Raw genomic sequence first — 23,268 nt, forward strand, 5'->3', positions numbered from 1 at the left:
AGGTCTTTCTGGTGATTCTGATGTTCGCCACTGTGTGAGAACCACTGCTCTAGCCCATCGTGTGCCATCTTCCCTCAAGATCTCTGAAGAGAGAGCCTAATAGTAGGGTCCTGGATTCTTCCCACCAAATGCTTCACCCCAGATAGTTCCTTTTTCTTCTGTAAGAGCAAACTCTGGAGCCAGACTTCCTAGATTTAAATCCTGGCTCTGTTACTTACCAGCTGTGTGACCTTGACAACTTCTTTGTATCTCAGTTTGCTTATCTATAAAGTTGGGATGATAAATTACTGTTATCTTGTAGGTTTGTGAGAATTAAAAGGAGTCATGCATGGAGTACTTAGAACCGTACCGGGTACATAATAAGCATTAAATAAGTGAGCTATTGTTACTATTCAGATTTTGATCGTCATATTAGCTTTTCTGTAAGATTATTATTTGTTTCTATTGTGGTTCATTGGGGGCTATCTTTGGGCTCATGGGCATTCAGGTTGTGACTAAAATGCAAACTGATGTTTTGGTGCGTGGTTCCTCTTGGATACTAAAACTGAAAGTCTGTCTGTATACTTTTTTTAAATTAGGAAATTTCTCCTCTTCTCTCCATGGAGGCTATGGCATTTGTTACTGAAGAGAGGAAACTTACCCAAGAAACCACTTATCCAAATACTTATATTTTTGACCTGTTTGGAGGTGTTGATGTAAGTAGTTGGTCATTATTACTACAGCTTAACCGCTTGAATATTTAACTCTTGAAATGGGAGAAACGAGACATTTCAGAATTTATAGTCTTCAGAAGCTCAGGGGCCCTCTCCTGTGTTGAAGCATCATAGCTTTTACAGGAGAAGAATTGATTTATTTGAGTTAATAATATATCCACCTTTTTCTTCACAAAATGGAAGGCGTGTCTCCTATCCCCCATCCCCTTCTCAGAGGCAGCTGTGATTTCTAGTTTTTCTGTGTCCCTCCAGAGATGTTCTGTGGTAATGTGTGTGTGTGTGTGTGTGTGTGTGTGTGTGTGTAAATAACCCCCACTGTCCTCACCTTAGGTTTATTTTCTCCCCACATAGAGGTGGCATACCCCGTATACAGATACACTGCTCTGTACCTTGCTTTTTCCATGTAAATTCTCTAGCTTGGGGGTAGATTCTGTATATGTAAATCTGCCTTATTATTTTAAATAGCTATATAGTATTCCCTGGTATAATTATATCATAATTTTTTTACCCATGCCCCAATTGATGGGCATTTAGAGTTTTCTCACATCTTTCCTTTTACAGTAAGGTTGCAGTAAAGGCTTTTGTACATGGGAGTATATACCTGTGGGATCAAAACTTATGTGTGCTTTATTGTTTATAAACTCATTAATTATATACCTAAGAGGTTTTATCAGCTTACATCCCCAGTAGCAAAGTATAAGAGTGTCTGTTGATCTGCACCATCACCAACACAGTGTATATATGTGTGCTTTTATGGACTGTGTTATTGAAGCCTTGCTTATAGAAAAGTATACCAGTAATTATCACAAAATAATTTCACCTTTGTCGCTACCACCCAAATCATGAAATGGAACATTACCAGCCCCCAGTAGCCGCCTTTACCAAATGGTACATTTTAAGTAAATTTTAAGTATTTATTAACTTGATAGAAAAATGGTATTTCTTCAGTTTCTTAAAAAGCTTTAATGAGATATAGTTCACATACCATACAATTCACCCATTTGAAGTATACAATTCAGTGGTTTTTGGTAAATTCATAGATACGTGCAACCATCACCACAGTCAATTTTAAGATATTTTTATCACCCCAGGAAAAACTCCATATGTTTTAGCTATCACTCCCCTATATACCCCTGTCATAGGCAACGTTTACTCTATTTTCCATCTCTGTAGATATCCCTGTTCTGGACATTTCATCTGAATGGCATCATGTAATATGTGGTCTTCTGTTACTGGCTTCTTTTACTTAGTTTAATGTTTTCAAGTTCATCCATGTTGTAGCATGTATCAGTACTTTATTCCTTTCTATGGCTGAAGAATGTTCCATTGTATGGATGGATAGACCACATTTTGTGTATCTGTTTGTCAGCTGATGGACTTTTGGGCTTCTGCCTTTTAGCTGTTAAGAATAATGCTGCTCTTAACATTTGTGCCCCACTGCTTTGTGAACAGACATTTTTATTAATTTGGGGTGTATACCTGGAAGTGGGTTTGCTGGGTCGTATGGTAACTCTTAAGTTTAATCTTTTGAGGACCCTTTAGACTGTTTTTCAGAGCAGCTGCACCATTTTACATGCCCACTTATGGTGTATGCAGGTTCTAATTTTTCCACATCCTTGTCAACATCTGTTGTTATCTGTGTTTTTCGGTTAAGCCATCCTTGTGGGCGTGAAGTGGTATCTCACTGCTTTTGATGCTGATTGTCTTGGTGGCTCTTGGTGTTGGGCATCTTTTTATGTGTTTATAAGCCATCTGTGTGTCTTCCTTAGAAAATACCTTCTTTTCGTATTTTTTTTAAAAAGATTTATTTATTTTTTTTTTTTTTTAAAGATTTTATTTATTTATTCGACAGAGATAGAGACAGCCAGCGAGAGAGGGAACACAAGCAGGGGGAGTGGGAGAGGAAGAAGCAGGCTCATAGCAGAGGAGCCTGATGTGGGGCTCGATCCCATAACGCCAGGATCACGCCTGAGCCGAAGGCAGACGCTTAACCGCTGTGTCACCCAGGAGCCCCTAAAAAGATTTATTTATTTTATTTTATTTTATTTTATTTATTTATTTTTTTTAAAGATTTTATTTATTTATTCGACAGAGAGAGACAGCCAGCGAGAGAGGGAACACAAGCAGGGGGAGTGGGAGAGGAAGAAGCAGGCTCATAGCGGAGGAGCCTGATGTGGGGCTCGATCCCAGAACGCCGGGATCACGCCCTGAGCCGAAGGCAGACGCTCAACCGCTGTGCCACCCAGGCGCCCCACAGGCTGGGTAACTTCTAAGCAATAGGAATCTATTTGTCATAGTACCGGAGGCTGGGATTTCTGTGGTCATGGCACTGGCAGATTTAGTGTGTGGGGAAGGCCCAGGTTGCAGACTGCCAGCCTCTCACTGTGTCCTCCTGTAGTAGGAGGGGCTAGGGATCTCTCAGGAGCCTCTTTTGGAAGGACATAATCCCATTTATGAGGGCTCTGCCCTCCAAACCTAATCAGTTTCCAAATGCCCCACTGCCTAATGCTATCCCATTTGGCATTAGGATTTAATGTGAATTTTGGGAGGACACAAACATTTAGATGGTAGCACTTTGAGATTACTCAATTTTTAAAGGTCCTTTGTTATATGTGTTGTATTTTTATTTCTCTAAGTTTGAGAAATGAATTTTGACTTTGTTTATGGTACTTTTAAATGTCGGAGGGTTTACTTTTTAGGTTATCAGATTGCTCAGTCTTTCCTTTTATGGCTTCAGAGCTTTGTTTCTTGCTTTTCCCACTGTTGGATTATAAACTGGGTCTGTATTTCTTTGTGATATTTTAAAGTTTTTATCGCATACGTTTAAATTTTTGCACCATGTAATGAGTGAGGGACTGGGATCCTACTCCCCCCCCTCCCCATATCTGTCCTTGATCTGGGTGGTGACTGTATAGGAATGATGTTCACTTTGTAAAAACTGGAGCTTTATGTTTATGGGTTATACTCTGCTATGTTGGTATGTTATATTGCAGTTTAAAAACTGTTTCCTTAAAGAGGCCTTTGCCATGAAAGTAAAGATGGAGTGTTACACGTTTGGACCCATAGCGTCAGCCTTAGCCTTTATTTCCCAATTGTCGCTCAGCATTGCCTCTCCTCAGCAGCTCCAGTGGTCCTGTAGCGTGGACTTAATGGCCAGCTTGAGGGACCCTTCACCTCTGAATTGTTCATCAAGGAATTTATTTATTATTTTTTGGGGAAAGACTTTATTTATTTATCAGAGAGAGAGAGATAGGGAAAGCACAAGCAGGGGGAGAAGCAGGCTCCCTGCTGAGCAAGGAGCCCGATGTGGGACTCAGTCCCAGGACCCTGGGATCATGACCTGAGCCGAAGGCAGCTGCTTAACTGACTGAGCCACCCAGGCGTCCCAAAATTTATTTAATGGAAACCAGTTTATGGGAGGAAAAAAGAATAATGTGGGTCTCTAGCCTGATGCCTGTTGGCAGTGAAAATGCGGTTTTCTGTTGCAGATGCCTGTCAGGGACATCTTTGCATCAAAGTTTCTTGATTTTGTGAGGTTTTGGTCTGCTTTGGAGAAGATGAGCTTCTCCAGGAACTTCAGTCTGTTCATAAATACGAGCTTTAGCTTGGGTCCTTTTTCTCTTCACCTACCTTAACTTGGGTGCATTTGTTCTTGTTGAACTCCCTTGTCATCTTGCTCCTAAAGGTATTTTTGAGACCGAGTTCTTTAGTTCTTCCTCTGCCAGTCACTAGCAAGGCCCAAAGTAACCCTCTCTTCAGTATGCTGCCCAAAGCTCAGCCGAATTGGAATAATTGGGAGTGCTGCTGGTTAGGCCACCCCTTTGTCAACGCTGACGTGAAAAGTGTATCCTCGAGTTTGCAAAGTCAGATGCGTACAGGGTCAGGTGGGTAACTTACTAGAGCAACGGAGGCCCAAGTCAGATGATCTGTGTAAATTAAATGCCTACAGGGACTGCGGAGAAGTGGAGAGTGTGGCCCCTTTGATGGGGGAAATGACTCTTTCATGCCCATTGATTGCTGTTGCCCTGGGGGATGTGGGAAATCTAGACTCTTACGGGTAACTTCTCCCAGCTTTTCAGTAGGTGTGGACCAAATGAAATGTCTGTGGGCCAGGTGTAATCCATAGCTTGGCATTCAAGAACTTTTAATTTATTCACTGACTTAGTTCATCTTCCACTGGAAGTGAATTTATATTCTGTGTGGTTGAGCATCTTACACCTTGGATGATTGTGAGAAGTGAGGCATCTCTTTTGAAAATGGTGTAGTATGCCTTAAACCTTAAAAATCATTACCCATTTTGCCTTGTTTACATTTCTGTAAATCTCTCATGAAGGTGTAAGTCAAAATGAGATGAAGCTTTGTATACGAAGATGCTTAGTGTACTTCTTACATAGTGGTTAAAAGTGTCCATCAGAAGAAAGGTAATTTTTGTTCTCTGTATGGTCAGTGGTGATATAGTTGATTTTCTGTTATTTTCTATTCTTTACTAAATTAGTTTTTACTTTAATTCTTATTTTTTTCCTTTTTTTCTGCTTGCTTTGGGTTTCTACCTCCTTTTCCACTGTCTCAATGTGAAAGATTAGGTTACTGGTTTGAGATTATTCTTTTTTGTTTTTTTAAGTATAGGTACTTACAGCTATAAATTTCCCTCTAAACACTGCTTTAGCTGTATCATAAGTTTTACTGTATTCATCTATCTCCAAGTATTTTCCAGTTTTCCTTGTGATTTCTTCTTCGACTCATTGATTATTAGGATTTGTTTTTTAATTATACACATTGGTGAATTTCCCTGATTTCTTTGTTATTAATTTTTAATTTCATTTCATTGTGGTTGGAGAATATGCTTTGATAGTTTCAGTGCCTTTTAATTTATGAGGCTTGTTTTATGGTCTAATATGTGATTTATCCTGGTAAATATTGCACGTGTGCTTGAGTTGAATGTATATTCTTTGCTAGGCAAAATGTCCTGTAAACGTCTATTAGAGCTTGTTGGTTTATTATGTTCGAGTCTTCCTATTTCTTTGGTGATGCTTAGTTGTTTGTCCATTATTAAAGGCGGGATATTGAAGTGTCTGTTATTTTTGAATTGTCTGTTTACTTCACTTCTGTCAGCTTTTGCTTCATGTATTTCGAGGCTTTGTTGTTAGGTGCATGTATTTATAGTTGTTAATCTTCCCGATGGATTGACCCTTTTCTCATAATAAACTGTCCTTTGTCTCACCAGAATGGGTTTTTAAATGCATTCTTATTGTAAAGAGTTTAAGCAAAAAATTATGTGTTGTATTAAAAGTATGTAAAATGAAAAATGAATGTATATCATCCCTATCCCCCATAGAAATCTGTATTAACAGTTTATAGGTGTGTCTTTTGAGATTCTGTTTTATTAATTTATGTCTGTAAAAGAACATAAATGTTCTTAAAGCAAAAGAAGAATCCTAGTGATGACATTCTGTAGCTTCTAAAAAATTAAAGCCAAATTGGATCCCAGAGATGATGTAGTCCAACATGCTTATTTTTTTAAATGAGAAAGCTGAGGCCATGGAGGGACACTGACTTGCCCAAGTTGACATGGGGACTAGGTGGCTGAGCTGTGACTGAGGTTTCCTGACCCTTGGTACAGTGCTCATTCCTGTGAGCCTCACTGCCTTCTGGATGTGTTGGGAAGCAGAGGGTCTTTTAGTACTATGACAGATATCTGGGTCATCAGTTGTCATGGCAAAAGATTGTTTTATAAGTTGTGCTTGCTTGGAGTTAATTTTGAAGATTTTACCCAATATTCTTTTCTTTGTTTCCTTTTTCTTTTCTTTTTTTTTTCTTTTCTTTTCTTTTTTTTTTTTTTTTTTTTAATATATAGCTCCTTGTAGAAATTCTTATGAGGCCTACAATCTCTATCCGGGGACAGAAACTGAAAAGTAAGTATACTTGCGAGCCACTGGTCCTCCTTTCCCAGCTTGCTGGTGTGATGTGGTTCCAGGGGCTTCTCTTCTTTCCCCTCCTCGCTCAACAGTGAGGGTCTGCCTTCCATTCAGCGGCAGCATACGCTCTCCACCCCCACCTAAGAGCTCTCTCTCTTCACTTTGTACTAGATAGAAATACAGATCTGGGGCTTTAAACGAAAAAGCGTGAAAGCCACTGGGCTAAAAAAATTGCATCGTTGTAGTTTCTAATAGTCCATGGCCCAGCTTTTGTGTTTTCTCTGGAAATTCTTATTTTTCCTATCTAGTTAATTGAGGGAGTAATGAATAACCTGGTAAGATCATTTGTTTGTTTTATTTTAAAAAGTATATATTTGTTGTTGTAAGGGTGATATGTGCTCTTGGTAAAAAGTTTAGTCATTACCAGAAATGGTAAAGGTTAGAAAGTCAAAGTGTTTTGGTAGCACATTATTTCTTAAGCTGGGTGTTGGGTCTGTGGGTATTATTCTATTATTCCTTTTTATAACTTATACATGTTACAAATACTATTTTTAGGTATTCTGTATTAAGAAAAAAAATTAAGAGTACTCTGGGACAGCCAGAGATCACAAAAAACACATACATACATACATACATGCCAGAAATTACTTTTAACATTTGATGAATGCGCTTCTACAAACATCACATACATATTTGTTTAGTTGAAGTATTTTTCTTTTATATACAATGAGCTAGCGTTAAGGTAGGTATCTTGGATGACCCATTCAGAGAAGTTCACCTAATCCAACTTAATGAAGCCTGTCTCCTTCATGTACTGACCTAAATACTGGTGGCCCATATTGAGGCTGTATTTCCTGATAAGACTACCCGTTTGAGCATAGGTGGCAAGGAGGAGAACCCTGGGCAAACTTCCTAGGATGTTTCTCCAGGAGAGCTGCTGGAGACCCATCTTGCTCTCTCGGATGCAATGAGGCAAAGGGAAAAATACATACTTTTTTAAATTAAAAAAAACTCCCCCCTTAACTCAAACAAAACATATTATGTAAGGCCTCATTTGTATGTGCAGCAGTGGTTAAGAAGATTCATATTCATCTTTGATGTCTCAGCTTTGTACTCTATCAAATTGGTTCTTCGTGTTCTCTGTGTACACTGATAGCAAGTAGCATCTTGTAATTGTTGGTGGGTTTATTCTCTCTTTCTCCTACTGGGTTTAGAGACTTTGTCTTATTTTATTTTTTTGCTAACCACTGTGTATTCTTTATCTGATCTTGAGTAGATGCTGAATAAATATTTGATGAATGAGTGAGTTGCAATTCCCTTTGAAAATGAAAGGTCTAGAAATGCAGAGATACACTGATCTGGTATTCCAACCTGCTCTGAAGTCTTGAGATAAACAAAAAAGCCCCCACAGGTTGAAAGGTAGTGATAAGGGACATCTGCATTGTCTCCAGATTATATCAGATAACCCTTCTGGTCAAGCTAGCTTGGCAGGGCTGCCCATTGACATCTCAGAGGGAGACCTAACATTGAGTTTGTGGCAGCATAGGAATGAATGGAAATAGTTCTTAAAAATAAAAGTAATGCCAAGCAAAAACACTTTATTGATGGTTCATACTCAGTTTTATCCTCTCCAGGCTCAGGGATCATAAAAATTGTTTCCTTTGTTGTATTCCCCCGTTACTGCTCACAGAGAAGTAGCTAGTTCTTTTTTTTTTTTTTTAAAGATTTTTATTTATTTATTTGACAGAGATAGAGACAGCCAGCGAGAGAGAACACAAGTAGGGGGAGTGGGAGAGGAAGAAGCAGGCTCATAGAGGAGGAGCCTGACGTGGGGCTCGATCCCGGAACGCCGGGATCACGCCCTGAGCCGAAGGCAGACGCTTTAACCGCTGTGCCACCCAGGCGCCCCAGAAGTAGCTAGTTCTTTGTTGGAGTTAATAGGTCAGGCGTTAAAAGACATTTCCCCAACAGAAATAACAAAAACAAACACACTTGTGAGTCTTCAATAAAAATGATACTTTTGTTTGCTGGTAGTAGAACCTTCGGTGGAAATTTATAACGTACAATCAGGAAGCTTATACTTTGGATTCTAGCACTTCTGCTTTTGGAAATGTATCTTGAGGAACCAATGCAACAAAAGCAGAAAAAGGTACATATATATATTAAATTGTTTGTTTTTAGTCTATTTAAATAGCAAAAATGCCCCCCAAGCCCTGGATATATTCTAAGCAAACTACAAAGGGAACATGGCTATTGAGAGATGACACCACAATAGGTTGAAAGTATGAAGACTGTGGAGCTTAAGAAGAAAACGGCTACTGTATCAAACCAAAAATCAGTATACAGATTGGTTTGTAGGGTCTGATGAGCACCATGAAAATCTTTGGTAAGCAAGGACTGGAAAGAGGTATGCTAAAAGGAAAGTAATCATCTTGGAGGGGATTGTGAGGAACAGTTCTTAGGTTCAGAAAATTTAATTCTATTATGCCATCTTTTCAGTGAGAAAAATAACCAATTATTCCCCCTTCACTTTCAGTAAGTGATGAAATGTCCAAGGACTGTTTGAGCATCCTGTATAATACATGTGTCTGTGTAAGTACGCCTGCCCTTGGGGCCCCATTTATGTGCCCACCACATCTGCAGGGCTTGAGAGGGGAAAGTTAAAGTGGGGGTGGTGGATGTGAGACCTATTCTCAGACATGCGGGAATTGGACTTACTTGTGTGGGCCTGTGAACCAGGACCAGCAGGCGGAAGTTGTGGGGAGGCAGAATTTCATAGAAATTATTAAGAGTTAGGGCTGCTCTAGCAGGTAGTGATCTCCTTTAGCCCTGGAGGTGTCCAAGCAGACACTGAACAATCATTTATCAAGTGGATACATATACCGGAAGAGTGTGTGTAACCTTTAAGATTCCTCTTTATTATTTCTGTTCCTTCATTTTCCTTGTTAGAAAACAAAACCGGAACCAGAAGCCCCACCAATGTATTAAGCAGGAGACTCTGCCTGGTTGACCCCTGAAAAGGAAAGAATGGTGAATAAAAGAGCAATTTGGTAGAAAGGAAGAAGCCTAGCACTTAGTACTAGAACTGGATTTGGAGTTCTGGCTCCTGGCTCAGTGCTTATTAATTCACCTCCCTGAGCTTTAGTTTCTTATCTGTAGGGTGCAGTCGGTAACCTTACTAGCATCGTAGGCTTGTGAGGACTAAGTGGGATGATAGATGTGAAAGCACTTTGTAAAGCAACATACAAGTGCTAGTTTTTGTCAGACACAGTACCTGTCTTTTAAGGGCATATGTGGTCACCTGTACGCAGTGCACGTAATACACACCAGAATGGAATAATCCTGTGGAAGGAAATGCTCCTATAGAAGCAAAACCTGTATGTTATGAAATACAGTGGAACATTTGATTCCGTTGCATTTCTTGACTCATGCAGAAAGAGATTTCAGGAGTTCTTGTAGCGGTAAAATCTACCAAGATCATAAGTCATAAATTTAGAAGTAGGTAAGAAAGAAAAGTATAGAACAAGGTGAGGGCATAACATGTATTCAGGAATTGGGCTGACTAAAAAATCATCTGTCGCATGTCTGGATGGGACACAGATTGGAATTCAAGTTTCTTATCAGCCAACACAACTAGGGAAGTAGGTTCAGCACTTACACAGTTCAGCATCTGTAACAGAGCCATGCAACAAAAATACAGCGTGAACCACTTAGATTATTTTAAATTTCCTTATAGCCACATTTTTTTAGAAAGGAAGAAAAGAAGGGGAAGAAATAGGTGAGGTTCATTTTAATAATATATTTTATTTAGCATAGTATATTAAGAGTATTCCAACATGTAAATAATATAAGTGATTATTAATGGGATATTTACCTCCTTTTTTGTACTAAGCTTTCAAAATCCAGTGATTTTTTAATACCTAGAGCACATCTCAGTTCAGACTTAGCCACATTTCAGGTTCTCAGTAGCCACGTGTAGCTAGCGGACAGATAGGCACAGACAGACCAATAACATAAAAGTTAACTGTCCAGCTAACACACAACTACTCTTGCAACTAAGGTCAGTAAGAACTTGTCCTTATTTTAGGAGATGACATGTGTATGACGTAATGACTCCATCATTGGCAACATCCATATAGTCATTAGTTTGTTGAGGGTGTTTGTTATTAATGACACCTAATGTTAATAATATTCCAGCAAAACACAGTTCATGCAAGAAAGAAAGGAAGAAAGAAAAAGGAAAGAAAGAGAAGGAAACAAAATGTGAAGAACATAGGATGATATGGCCCAAGTCTGTGCTGATCTGGCTTAATTCCAGGAATTAGGCAGAAACCAAGAAATGTCTGATGGTGCCGCTTTGGGGTGGAAACTTGTGCAAATTGTGGCTGACCTGGAGTAAGCATATCCTGCCTAAAGACACTTACATTCCAAATTTAAAATGTACTGCTGGCCAAATAAAACTTGGCTTACTGGATGCTAGTTTGTAGGTCCTCATTTAGTTACTAGGCAGATAGTAGGTCAAGAACCTATGATGAACCTACCATGAAAAAACCCCTCCCCCCAAAATGCATTTGCACACAATGTTTTGTATATAGTTTTAGTGATTTAAGGCCCCTGCCAAGAATTCCTGATATAGCTTGGAATTGCTTTTTCAGTTTCTGTAAGGGGATATCTTGCTTTTCATGTTTTATTTTGTGATTATAACCTATTTTGCCTTTTGTCTTCTTTTTCCCTTGTGATAGACGGAAGGAGTTACAAAGCGTTTGGCAGAAAAGAATGACTTTGTGATCTTCCTGTTTACATTGATGACAAGTAAGAAAACATTCTTACAAACAGCAACCCTCATTGAAGACATTTTGGGTGTTAAAAAGGTGAGCTATGTTTTCTAGCAGGTCATTGACCAGACGGGGGAGGGTATCTCAGACAATTGGATTCTCAAACCTGAATGATGTACAGAGCTCTTTTGAAAGAAAATTCTTCCATATTCCTAGTGTTAACTTTTTTTTTTTTACTTAAATATATTCAAGTACAAAACTAGGTCATACTCCTTATTCTGATGGTTTTTAAATGACGGTAAAACCCAAACCAGTATATAAATTGAAATCAATCTAATGATAAGACTCAAAAGTTCAGATTGACTTTGTGAATTTAATGTGATGGCTAATGTTACTTTGCTGAAATCAAATTACCCCTCACTAATCATTATGATGCAAGGTCTTCAGAGCATACTTGCACTGCTGTATGCTGTGTGATGACTCCATTTTCTTGCCATTTTTCTTTATTTGAATGCTGTGAAACCTTCCTTCATTAGTATATGTTCCCCTGGGTGGGGATGTTCGACTTTTATTTATTAAGTCCACTTCTGTTTATTCTCATTAGTCTTCAACCGTTAAAGTTTAATTGATACCAGCATTGAGGACACAGATGTGAGCACTGACATCCTGCCACTTTGGTTGTAAGATGGACATCCAAAAGATCCAGAATATGCTTTTAAAAAAAACACACAAAGGAGTGCCTGGTTGGCTCAGTCAGCAGAGCATAGGACTCTTGATCTCAGGGTTGTGAGTTCAAGCCCCATGTTGGGTGAAGAGCTTACTTTTTACAAAAGGAAAAAAAAGAAAAAAACCAAACAACTGTGATTGAAATGAAACACTAAATTAAAAAATTATCATCAGGAACTTACCCCAAAAAACACACCCATAGACCTCTGCTAGATAATCACTCTATGAGATTTTTGCATAACGCTTGTGAAGATGTGGAGCCTCCTTCCCCAGTCTTTGTTCCACGCCTCCATGTTGATTGCAGGCTGGCAGATTTCTTCCTCTTACTACTGAGTAGGCAGGAGCAGCCTCTTAGAGTTGCTGTTGCCAGGAAAAGGCTACCCACGTGCATTGTGGTTAGCCCAGCTTTCATTTCTGTCTTTCTGCTGCATTTTCCCCGGGTCCTGCTTGTCATGCACAGGCGGAGGATGCACAAGTGGCCTTTTGTCTGTAGGAACACACTGGAGATGTGTGCAGGTCCCAGACAGACCCTTTGTACCCTTTGATAAAAAGGCTTTGTTATTTTTCCGATAATTGTATGCTCTAGCCAGTGTGTGAAAGGGGGCTTCCAGGGCGGAAACACCAGATTCCCTGGCAGTCTTAGCACGGGAGTCTAGGATTGCTTCTTCCTAACTTTTCCTGCTTGTCCCTCGTGCCCAGAAATGTTCATTTCTTTGTGTGTTACCAAAAATAGTGATGAGTTCTGCTAGACATGGTTACGTGGTGCAGTTTGAAAGGGGGATGGACACCATAAAGTGGGAACCCAAGCCACAAACTGGGAAACGATATATGTAACCCATGTAACTGACAAAGGATTGGTATTCAGAATTTATCAAGAGTCCTTACAAATCAGCAAGAAAAAGACAAATACCCCGGTACAGAAGAGTGGGGGGCAATGATGTAAGCAAACATTTCATAGAGAAACAAATAATCCATAAATAGAACATGCTTAACTCTATTGATGATCAAAGAAATACAAATCGAGACCACAGTGAGAGAGAGAGAGCGCAAGTGGTGAAAATATATATCATTGGCCTTTCTTTCTTTCTTTGGCTTTTTTTTTGAAGTAGGTTCCATGTTCAGCGTGGAGCCCAACATGGAGCTTGAACTCACAATCCTGAGATTGAGGCCTGAGCTGAGATTAAGAGTCAGGTGCTTAACCATCTGAGCCACCCAGGCACCCCAAGAATATGTGTCATTGGAATCATTTATATACTGCTGATACCTTTTTGTTTCTGCAGAATCTGTTTATCTTTCTTTGTTTTCTAGTTGACTATGTACATACCCTCTGACCCAGCACCTAGGGAAGTACTACCCTGAGGGCTGAGGCATTATTCTTGTGCTTGGGTCACCTGTAGCCTATGCCCAGGCATGCTTGTGGATAAACTCAATCCCAGGACAGTCGTTCTTAGAAATGAAAACACTATTTCAAAGCCGAGAGCTTGTGAAATCAATTCATTGGGTCTACCAACTAAAAAGAAAAGATCTAAGTGTGTCATGTAAGGATATTGTTTCTAAGTTTTTGTTACATATTTATATATTCACCTATGTATGTTTTATTGGGTTGTGATGGCAATTTTTTCTTATTCTTGGACCTTGTCAGAATGGTTTGGAAGCCACCACCCCAGAAAAACTTCTGCACGTGTACATCAAGAAACGCATAAGAATGTTTATAGTATTACTGTTTCAGAGAAAAAACTGAAACCAAATCTGTGATCCATCAACAGGAGAATGGATAAATTTTCTCTCTTCACACGATGAATATTATAGAGTTGTAGAAGTGAATAAGCTGTTGCTAACGGCAACAACATAGCTAAATCGTAGAAACTGATAGAAGTCAGTTGCAGAAGACTGTATATAGTATCTTTTTTTGATTTTTATTTTTTAAAGTTCAAGCAGGGGAGGGACAGAGAGAGAGAGAATCTTAAGCAGGCTCCACGCTCAGCACAGAGGTACCAGTGGGGAGCTTGATCTCACAACCCTGAGATCATGACCTGAGCCGAAAACAAGAGTTGGTTGCTTAATCAACTGAGCCACCCAGGTGCCCCTAGGATATCATTTTTATAAAGCTCTGAAATAAGCAAACTCAACTCCTACATATAAAACTTTTTTTTTTTTTTTTAACAGCAAAACAAAAAATTCAGGATTGTTACCTCTGGCAGAGAGGCAGGAAGGTGGATAGGAGAGGCACACATAGCTATTCACTTGGTTATGCTTCAAAACATATGTTGTATGTATTAAATATTAAAATATAACACAAAGAAGTGGGCTTGGAGGGCAGTGGGACCTGGTTTGTGACCCATACTAAGTTAGGGCTAGAAGAACAGGGCTGAAAGTTACCATTTCCTCTAATAACAATAGCTAACATTTGTTGTGTACTGGGGGAAGAAGAAGGCAAAGATGGAAGAAGCTATCCCAACTCGCCCCTCCCCAGCAATCTCCTGTTCTTCACTACCAGAAATAAGAGTGAGGGGGCGCCTGGGTGGCACAGCGGTTAAGCGTCTGCCTTCGGCTCAGGGCGTGATCCCGGCGTTATGGGATGGAGCCCCACGTCAGGCTCCTCCGCTATGAGCCTACTTCTTCCTCTCCCACTCCCCCTGCTTGTGTTCCCTCTCTCACTGGCTGTCTCTATCTCTGTCAAATAAATAAATAAAATATTTTTAAAAAAAAAAAGAAAGAAAGAAATAAGAGTGGGGGCTTCTAGGAATCATTCACTTGGTCAGTACACATTTACTGAGACCCTTGCTACCAAGTCTTACGTGCTAAGGCTCTGGAAAGAAAGAAGGACACACCCCTCCCTCAAGGCAGTGTGAGTTTATTTGGAAAAAGATGGAGGAACAGGTAATCACAAGATCCTGTGGTATGTGCAGTGATAGAGAAAGCCCCAGTCCAGTGGAAGTGAATCAGTGAGATGAAGGGTAGTAGGTATTATTTGAGGAATATAAGGATATTTTGAAAGAAGAGAAGCTTATGTATTGCACATTTGCAGATTTTAAAGAAGAAAAAAAAATGAGAATATCACCAAATAACAAAAGGCGCTTCATAAAATTCAGTAGTCATTCATGATAAAATCTAGGAATAAAAGGATAGTTCATTAACTTATTATAGGATATCAAAACTTACAGCAGACATTAAGCTTTTTTTTTTTTTTTAAGATTTTATTTATTTATGTGACAGAGAGACAGCCAGCGAGAGAGGGAACACAAGCAGGGGGAGTGGGAGAGGAAGAAGCAGGCTCCCAGCGGAGGAGCCTGAAGTGGGACTCGATCCCAGAGCGGCAGGATCATGCCCTGAGCCGAAGGCAGACGCTTAACGACTGCGCTACCCAGGCGCCCCAGACATTAAGCTTAATGTTAAAACTTTGGAAATATTATCGTTAAAGTAAAAAACAACACTTGCTATCATTTGCTCTAGAGAATTGGTTACATGTGCACATACACAGGGAGACCCCTATAGGAGTGGTCATTGCAACAAATAGTGAAAAATTATAGTCCACCTAAACATACATACATACATATATATGTATGGTTAAATATGTTGCGGAGTAAAGCAGTGAAAAATGAATGAATTAGAGCTACTTCTGTCAGAGTAGTTAAATCCCAGTGTTGACGGGCACCTGGCTGGCTCAGTAAATAGGGCATGTGACTCTTGATCTTGGGATCGTGAGTTCAAGCCCCACATTGGGCCTAGAGCCTACTTAAAAATAAATTTTAAAAAAATTACTTTCTCTTGTCCGAAGTGACCTAAATTAAAATAAAACAAAAAACCAGTGTTGACTAAAAAGTAAGGTATAATGTGTCATTCACACTGTGCATACAGAAAATATTATGTTTTTAAATTTTTTAGTTTATTTTTTATTGGAGTATAATTGACATGCAATGTTACATTAGTTTCAGGTGTACGACATAGTGAGTCAGTGAGTTTATACATTACTCTGTGCTCACCATGTCACCATACATTGTTATTACAGTATTATTGAGTGTATTCTCCATGCTGTACTTTTCATCCTCATGACTTATTTTACAACTAGAAGTTTGTACCCCTTCATCCCCTTGAGACCTATTTTGCCCATTCCCCCCAATCCCCTCCCTCTGATAACCACCAGTTCTCTGTATTTGAATCTTTCTCTGGTTTATTTATTCATTTGTTTTGTTTTATAGATTCCACATATAAGTGAAATCATAGTATTTGTCTTTTCTCTGACTTATTTCGCTTACCATTATACTCTCTAGATCCATCCATGTTGTTGTAAATGGAACGATCTCATTCTTTATGGCTGAATAATATTCCATTGTACATGTATACCATGTCTTCTTTATCCATTCATCTATGGATGAACACTTGGGTTACTTCTGTACTTGGTTATTGTAAATAATGCTGCAGTAAACAGGGGTGCATATATCTTTCAAATTATTGTTTTCGTTTTCTTGAGGTTAATACCCAGTAGTGGAATTACTGGATCGTATGGTATTTCTATTTTTAATTTTTTGAGGTACCTCCAGCTGTTTTCCATGGAGGGTGCATCAGTTTACATTCGTACCAGCAGTGCATGAGGGTTCCTTTTTTCCACATCCTGACACTTGTCATTTCCTGTCTCTTTAATATTAGCCGTTCTGACAGGTGTGAGGTGATATCTCACTGGTTTTGATTTGCATTTCCCTGATGATCACTGATGTTGAGCATCTTTTCATGTGTCTGTTGGCCTCCTATAGGTCTTTGGAAAAGTGTCTAATCAGGTTCTCTGCCCATTTTTAATCAGATTATTTTTGGTGTCGAATTGTGTGAGTTTTTTATATATATTTTGGAGGTTAACCCCTCATCAGATGTATCATTTGCAAATATCTTCTCGCATTCATGAGATTGCCTTTTTGTTTTGTTGGTGGTTTCCTTTGTTTTAATACCATATATTTTTATGGAAATATAAGAACATGTGTGGGAGTAATAAACACAGTTCAAAATTATGGTTACCTCTGGCGGGAGAGATGGGAATATAACTGTGTAGGAATATACAGGGGCCTTCAGCTATATTTGAAATATCTTATTTCTTAAAAAGAAAACATCTGTAACAGGAATGGCAATTTATGAGTGATAAAACTTCCATGGTAGGCATTTCTTTTCTTTTTTAAATAGGCAAAATGAGCCACATGAGCAAAGATAGAGAAATAAGAACAGTGGTGTTCAAAGGGGTTAGTCCTCACACCAGTCCTATAAGGTATGTTAGTCCCATTTGATAGTTGAGCAGAGACTTAGAGAGGTTCCATGACTTGCCTACGTTTGCACAGCTGCGGTTTGCAGAGCTGGAATTTGGACCTAAGTGGTGTAGCTACCAAGTCCCATTCTTAGGGGAATGCAGAAGAGGACCGCATCCAGTCTCCAGTGACCTGAGCATGGGGATTTTTTTATTTTTGTCTCCTGTAGGAAATGATTCGACTAGATGAAGTCCCCAATCTGAGTTCTTTAGTATCCAATTTTGATCAGCAGCAGCTTGCTAATTTCTGCCGGATTCTGGCTGTCACCATTTCAGAGATGGATACAGGGAATGATGACAAGCACACACTACTTGCCAAAAATGCTCAGCAGAAGAAGAGCTTGAGCTTGGGGCCTTCTGCAGCTGAAATCAACCAAGGTAAAGTCTCTACGTTTTCAGAATTTTGACACCCCTTTGTAAATTATCTGCTCTTTCAGTATCTCTAGAGATTGATTCATGTGAGGCTTCTGGGGTCCACTTAGAGTATGTAAATTTTGTGTGTGTGTGTATCTGTTCATTATTTTAGAGGACCAAGTCCATAACCTTTATCAGATTTTTTTTTAACTATGTTATGTTAGTTGCCATACAGTACTTCATTAGTTTTTGATGTAGTGTTCCATGCTTCACTGTTTGCATATAACACCCAGTGCTCATTGCAATACGTGCCCTCCTTAATACCCATCACCATGCTAACCCACCCCCCACCCCCCTCCCCTCTGAAACCCTCCATTTGTTTCCTGGAGTCCGTAGTCTCTCATGGTTCGTCTCCCCCTCTGATTTTTCCCCCTTCATTTTTCCCTTCCTTCTCCTGATGTCCTCCATGCTATTCCTTATGTTCTACATATAAGGGAAACCATATGATAATTGTCTTTCTCTGCTTGACTAATTTCACTTAGCATAATCCCCTCGAGTTCCCTCCATGTCAGTGCAAATGGTGGGTATTCATCCTTTCTGATGGCTGAGTAATATTCCATTGTATAGATGGACCACATCTTTATCTGTTTGTCTGTTGAAGGGCATCTCAGCTCCTTCCACAGTTTGGCTATTGTGGACATTGCTGCTGTGAACATTGGGGTGCATGATTTTTGAATGGATTCAGAACCTCAGAAAAGTTAAGAATGTGGGTGGCTCAGTTGGTTAAGCATCAGACTCTTGATTTCAGCTCAGGTCATGATCTCAGGATCATGAGATGGAACCCCATGTCAGGCTCTATGCTGGGCATGGAGCCTGCTTGAGATTCTTTCGCTCCCTCTCCCCCTCCCCCCATCTCTCTAAAAAAAAAAAAGAAGAAGAAGAAGAGTTAAGAACCATTGTTTATCGGAATTACAAATACACATACCTTTTGATCACTAAGCCTCTTCTGGGCCTTTATCCTATAGATATATAGGATATGATGTATATTCAGGGTCATTCATTGCAACGTTGTAATAACAAAAGACTAGAAACAAGACCACTTAATTTCTAGAATATTTATGTAAAGGGAAATTGTATAGCTTTTAAGAAAAAAGAATGAAGATCTCTGTGTAGTGATTCAGGAAAATATCTCCAAGATGTATTACTGTTGAAAATGCAGAGCTGTGTGTATAGTATGATACTTTGTGTGGTAAAGCAGAGATGGGGGGAACACGATCAGATGTATTTGTTTGCTCGTACACAGTATGGATAAACCGGAAGCACGCACAAGAAACCGAAAATGGTTACCTGTTGGGGGTGGCTGGAACCAAGGTAGATGACAACAGTGGAAGTAGGATTTTTTTTTTTTTTTAAGATTTTATTTATCAGAGAGCGCACGTGCACACGCAGGAGTGGGGCGAGGGGCAGAGGGAGAAGCAGACTCCCCGGGTTAACTGAACAACCAAGGTGAAATAATAAAAACTTAGCATTAAAAGGCAGTAGTAGGGAGCCATGATCACCCTCTGGCAGCCCGATGATGCTTTGAAAACAGTACTTTGTTTCTGAGGTCCAGCTCACTGGACGTGTGCGTTCCTAGGCCCAGCTCTGCAGAATTGCTGAGTGCCGCACAGCAGCCTCCCTCGTAACTACTGAAGTGAGTCCCCCGTTAACTCTGCGAATATTCTAGTTTTAGTCATGAACACCAAATGGTCACAACTGTATTTCTAGGTATTAAGGAATATAGTTGTACATGTTTTAGTCATATGTAAAAACAGAAATACACAAATCTGTGGATGCCAGGTTGGTGGTTCCCCCTCCAGGCTTGTTTTTCTTTCTGAATCCATAGATCCAAGGCCTGCCTTGGTCTATGTAGGCTTTTCTTCCCCTCCTTCTTCCTTTCTTCGGACTTAAAGAGTGCTCATTTTAGCAAATCGTAAAATATACATTCTTAAAAACATGTGAATTTTAACTAAATTATACCTTAAAGCTGATTTAAACACGCTGACAAAAGCTCACGTTTGTTAAGTTCCTGCTGTGTAGCAAACATTGAGCTAACTGCATTACCTAGAGGTGATTTTATTTACTCCTCCCAGCAGCCCTATGAGATAGAGATTAGCATCCCCATTGCACAGCTTAGGAAACTGAGGGTCATAAAGGTTCAGTATTGGATGCCTGTGTGTGCTGAGGCACTAAGTCACTTTCATCTTAGTTTCCCACTTAAGGAATCTGTTCTGGCAGATTATTTTTATCCTGTTAGTATTGATTACCTTCACGTACCTGTTTATAAGCTGCCTTAAGTGAAACCAGCATTGCCCATCGTTCTTGGAGGACAACGTATTCTGGTCAGTTGGTTTTTTAATTAACTGAGAGTTAACCCCAAACCCAGGTTTCTTTGTTTTGGGACATTACAAAAAGAAAGTCTTCATAAAATGTCAGGGTTCACTCATATACCTATGTGGCTACATGTGATGTCTGCTTATAGCTTTGGGATTGAAGCTTTAGTAAATGTTGTATTTTAGCGCATGATGTTATGTAGTGTCTGACCTTTCCCAGCTCTCTGACCATAATTCCTGTTTCCCTGTCCCCCACCCTACACACATTTTTCTCCAGTCACGTGCCCTGGGAAGGCCAAGGTGAACATAATTAAATCACAAGTACAGTGAGAAAGATCTTAGTCCACAAAGTTGTGCTTTAATTGAACTCCGGTACTAAATGCTTCTAAATATAGGTGTGTATAATAATCATCTCAGGCTGCCCTAACAAGAAACCATAACTGGGTGGCTTAAACAATAGAAGTTCGTTTTCTCACTGTTTTGGAGGCTAGAGGTTCAAGATCAAGGTGCCGACAGCATTGGTTTCTGGTGAGGCCTCCCTTCCTGGCTTGCGGACAGCTGCCTTCTCAACTGTGTCCTCAGGTGGTCTTTCGTCTGTGTATGTACAAAGAGAAAGCAATCCCTGGTGTCTCTTCTTATATAAGGACACGAGCCCTATTGGATTAGGGCCCACTCTAAATGACCCCATTTAATTACCTCCCTGAAGGCCCTGTCTTCCAGACACAGTCATATCATGAATTAGGGCTTCATGAATTTGGGGGAGGGAACACAATTCAGACCGTAACAGTATGGAAAGTGGACATGTTTTCCTTTTGTTTTTAATAAACTGTGGCTGTTTTCTTGCCCAGCAAAATAATGATTTATACTGTCTTCCCAGAGCTCATATAATAATAAAAATGTAAGAGCCCTTTTTAGATTTCTCAGAAGTACCAGTTGTTCTTCTCTCCATTCGGAGGGGAACAGATGGTTTCATCGGGGGGAAAAATCATTCAAGATTTTAGTCAGAGATGTAGATGAAGCCACAGGCCAGATAATTATCGATTGATAGGTGACAGCTAAGAGGTGCTGATTTCTGTGAGCCAGGACAACTTCAGAATCCTCTCAGCTGGAAAGCAGGGCCTAAACTGAAGAGGAAAGTTTATGGGAATATTTCAAAATACTGATGTTTTAACAAATATGAGGAGAGGAAAGGTTTGCTTTTGCAGAAATCCTGAGTTGTGTTTCGGTTGTCAGCCAGTTTAACATTAACCAGTAGTGTGGATCACTGCCAGTAAGGCCCTCAGAGTTACAAGGACACTGTGACCCTGGTGCCAGTTCCCTGAGGTTGTGTATAATTTGATGAGTATAATTGGGCCAATTTTTTTTTTCTGGGGACAGAGCCCATAGCTTTGATCACTTTTTCAAGAGACGAGTGATTCACAAAGGCTTAAGGATCTCCAGGGTGGGGGTTGGAGTCTCAGAACCCTGAATGCTGGGCAGTCACATCTGAAGGAAGGCCTGTGTTGAGTGTGCAGGATGGGAAGGATAGGTCTTAGGGACTGAGAATAGAGAAGCTGCAGCTCTTCATCCTGCAGAAAAGAGATTGAGCGTAAAATAAAAATCCAGCTTTGAGAAGATTTTCATGTAGAAACCACTGTTTTATTTATTTTTGGAAAAAAGTAATACATATCTAAAGTCTCTTAAATAAGAAGAAGAGTGGGTATATAGTAGAAAGTTTGTTCCCTTCCCCGTGGCACCCCTGTTACATTTTCCCTTGTGTCCCTCCGGAGAAATTCTCTGCATGCCCAGTCAGGGGGATGGAGGAGGGAAAGAGATTGGCTCCTCCTGATCTACAGAGATGGTAGTACAGAATAAGCACCCTTCTGCCCTTTGTTGTTTTCACTTAACTTTATCTTGCAGAGCGTTCTGTTGCAGTGCATACAGAATTATGTGATTCCTTTTTACAACTGCATAGTATTCTGAAATGTGGGCACACCACAATTTATTTAACCTGTCCCCGATTGATGGAAATTTGGTTTATTTTAAAATCTTTGTTCCTACAAGTAACAGCCGTGTGTATGGAGTATGATGTGCTGGATATTTGCCTTTTACACTTTGATGGATGTTGCCGGATTAACCCTGCACAGGTTTTACTGGTTCATCTTCCCCTACCCTGTACGTTGTTCTCAGTACAGGGCTTTTTTAAACTTCCTGATGTTTGTCAAGCCAGTAAGTAAAAAATGGTATCTCAAAACAAAAAAGCTTTCTCCGTGTATTTTTTTAAATTGAGGTGAATGTCACATAAACCACTGAAAGTGAGCAATTCAGGGCATTTAGTACATTTACAGTTTGTGCAACCATATCTCCATCTAGTTTGAGAACATTTTCATCACCCCCCAAAAGGAAACTGCATGCACTTAGACAGCTGAAATTCCCCGTTCTCCCCAACCCTGGCAACCACCTGCTTTCTTGTTGTACATGTACCTGGTCTAGGTGCTTGTAAATGGGGTCCTAGAATATGTGACTTTTTACATCCTGCTGCTTTCACGTCGCCTGATGTTCTTGAGGCGCGTCCGTGCTGTGGCACATCAGTGTTTAATTTCTTTTTATGGCTGAATAATATGCGTTATCTGTGTATACCACAGTTTGTTTATGCATTCCTCAGGTGCTGGCCATGGGGGTTGTTTCCCCATTCGGGCAGTTGAAGTAGTGCTGCTGTGACTGTGCGCGTGCGTGCATCTGTTTGCGCACCTGTTTTCAGTGATTTGGGGGATATACTGAGGATTGGAATTGCTGGGTCATCTGGTAATTCTGTATTCAACTTTTTTTTTTAAGATTTGATTTATTTGAAAGAGTGAACGAGCACAACGGGGGAAGGGAGGAGGGGCAGAGGGAGAGGGAGAAACAGATTCTCCCGCTAAACAGGGGAACCGTTTCAGGGCTCAATCCCAGGACTGTCCCCCCCTGCCCCATTACACCTCAGCCGAAGGCAGACGCTTAACCATCTGAGCCACGCAGACACCCCTGTGTTCAGCTTTCTGAGGAAAAGTTAATTTTAATGTAGTTATAATTAGCTTTTTTTTTAAAAAATGAGGTCAGACAATATAGTCACTAATTTACAGAGGATAGAAAGGGGGCTAAGATTAT

General features: G+C 39.9%; 1 protein-coding gene across 3 annotated transcripts in view; it reads left to right on the forward strand.

The window, feature by feature from the left end:
* The window catches only part of TRPC4AP (transient receptor potential cation channel subfamily C member 4 associated protein), a 67,150-nt gene that overhangs the window by 15,988 nt on the left and 27,894 nt on the right, over positions 1-23,268 (forward strand). For 2 of the 3 annotated variants that reach the window (XM_026503348.4, XM_026503347.4), the window contains exons 3-7: positions 579-695; positions 6,568-6,625; positions 9,165-9,220; positions 11,371-11,499; positions 17,587-17,794. In XM_026503348.4, coding sequence (XP_026359133.1) covers positions 579-695; positions 6,568-6,625; positions 9,165-9,220; positions 11,371-11,499; positions 17,587-17,794 — 568 coding nt within the window. Of the gene's footprint in view, positions 1-578; positions 696-6,567; positions 6,626-8,662; positions 8,778-9,164; positions 9,221-11,370; positions 11,500-17,586; positions 17,795-23,268 lie in introns of those variants that run through there. The other variant, XM_044385780.3, reaches the window with a different exon arrangement.

Source organism: Ursus arctos, unplaced genomic scaffold, assembly GCF_023065955.2.
Source record: "Ursus arctos isolate Adak ecotype North America unplaced genomic scaffold, UrsArc2.0 scaffold_16, whole genome shotgun sequence".
Classification (NCBI taxonomy): Eukaryota; Metazoa; Chordata; class Mammalia; order Carnivora; family Ursidae; genus Ursus; species Ursus arctos.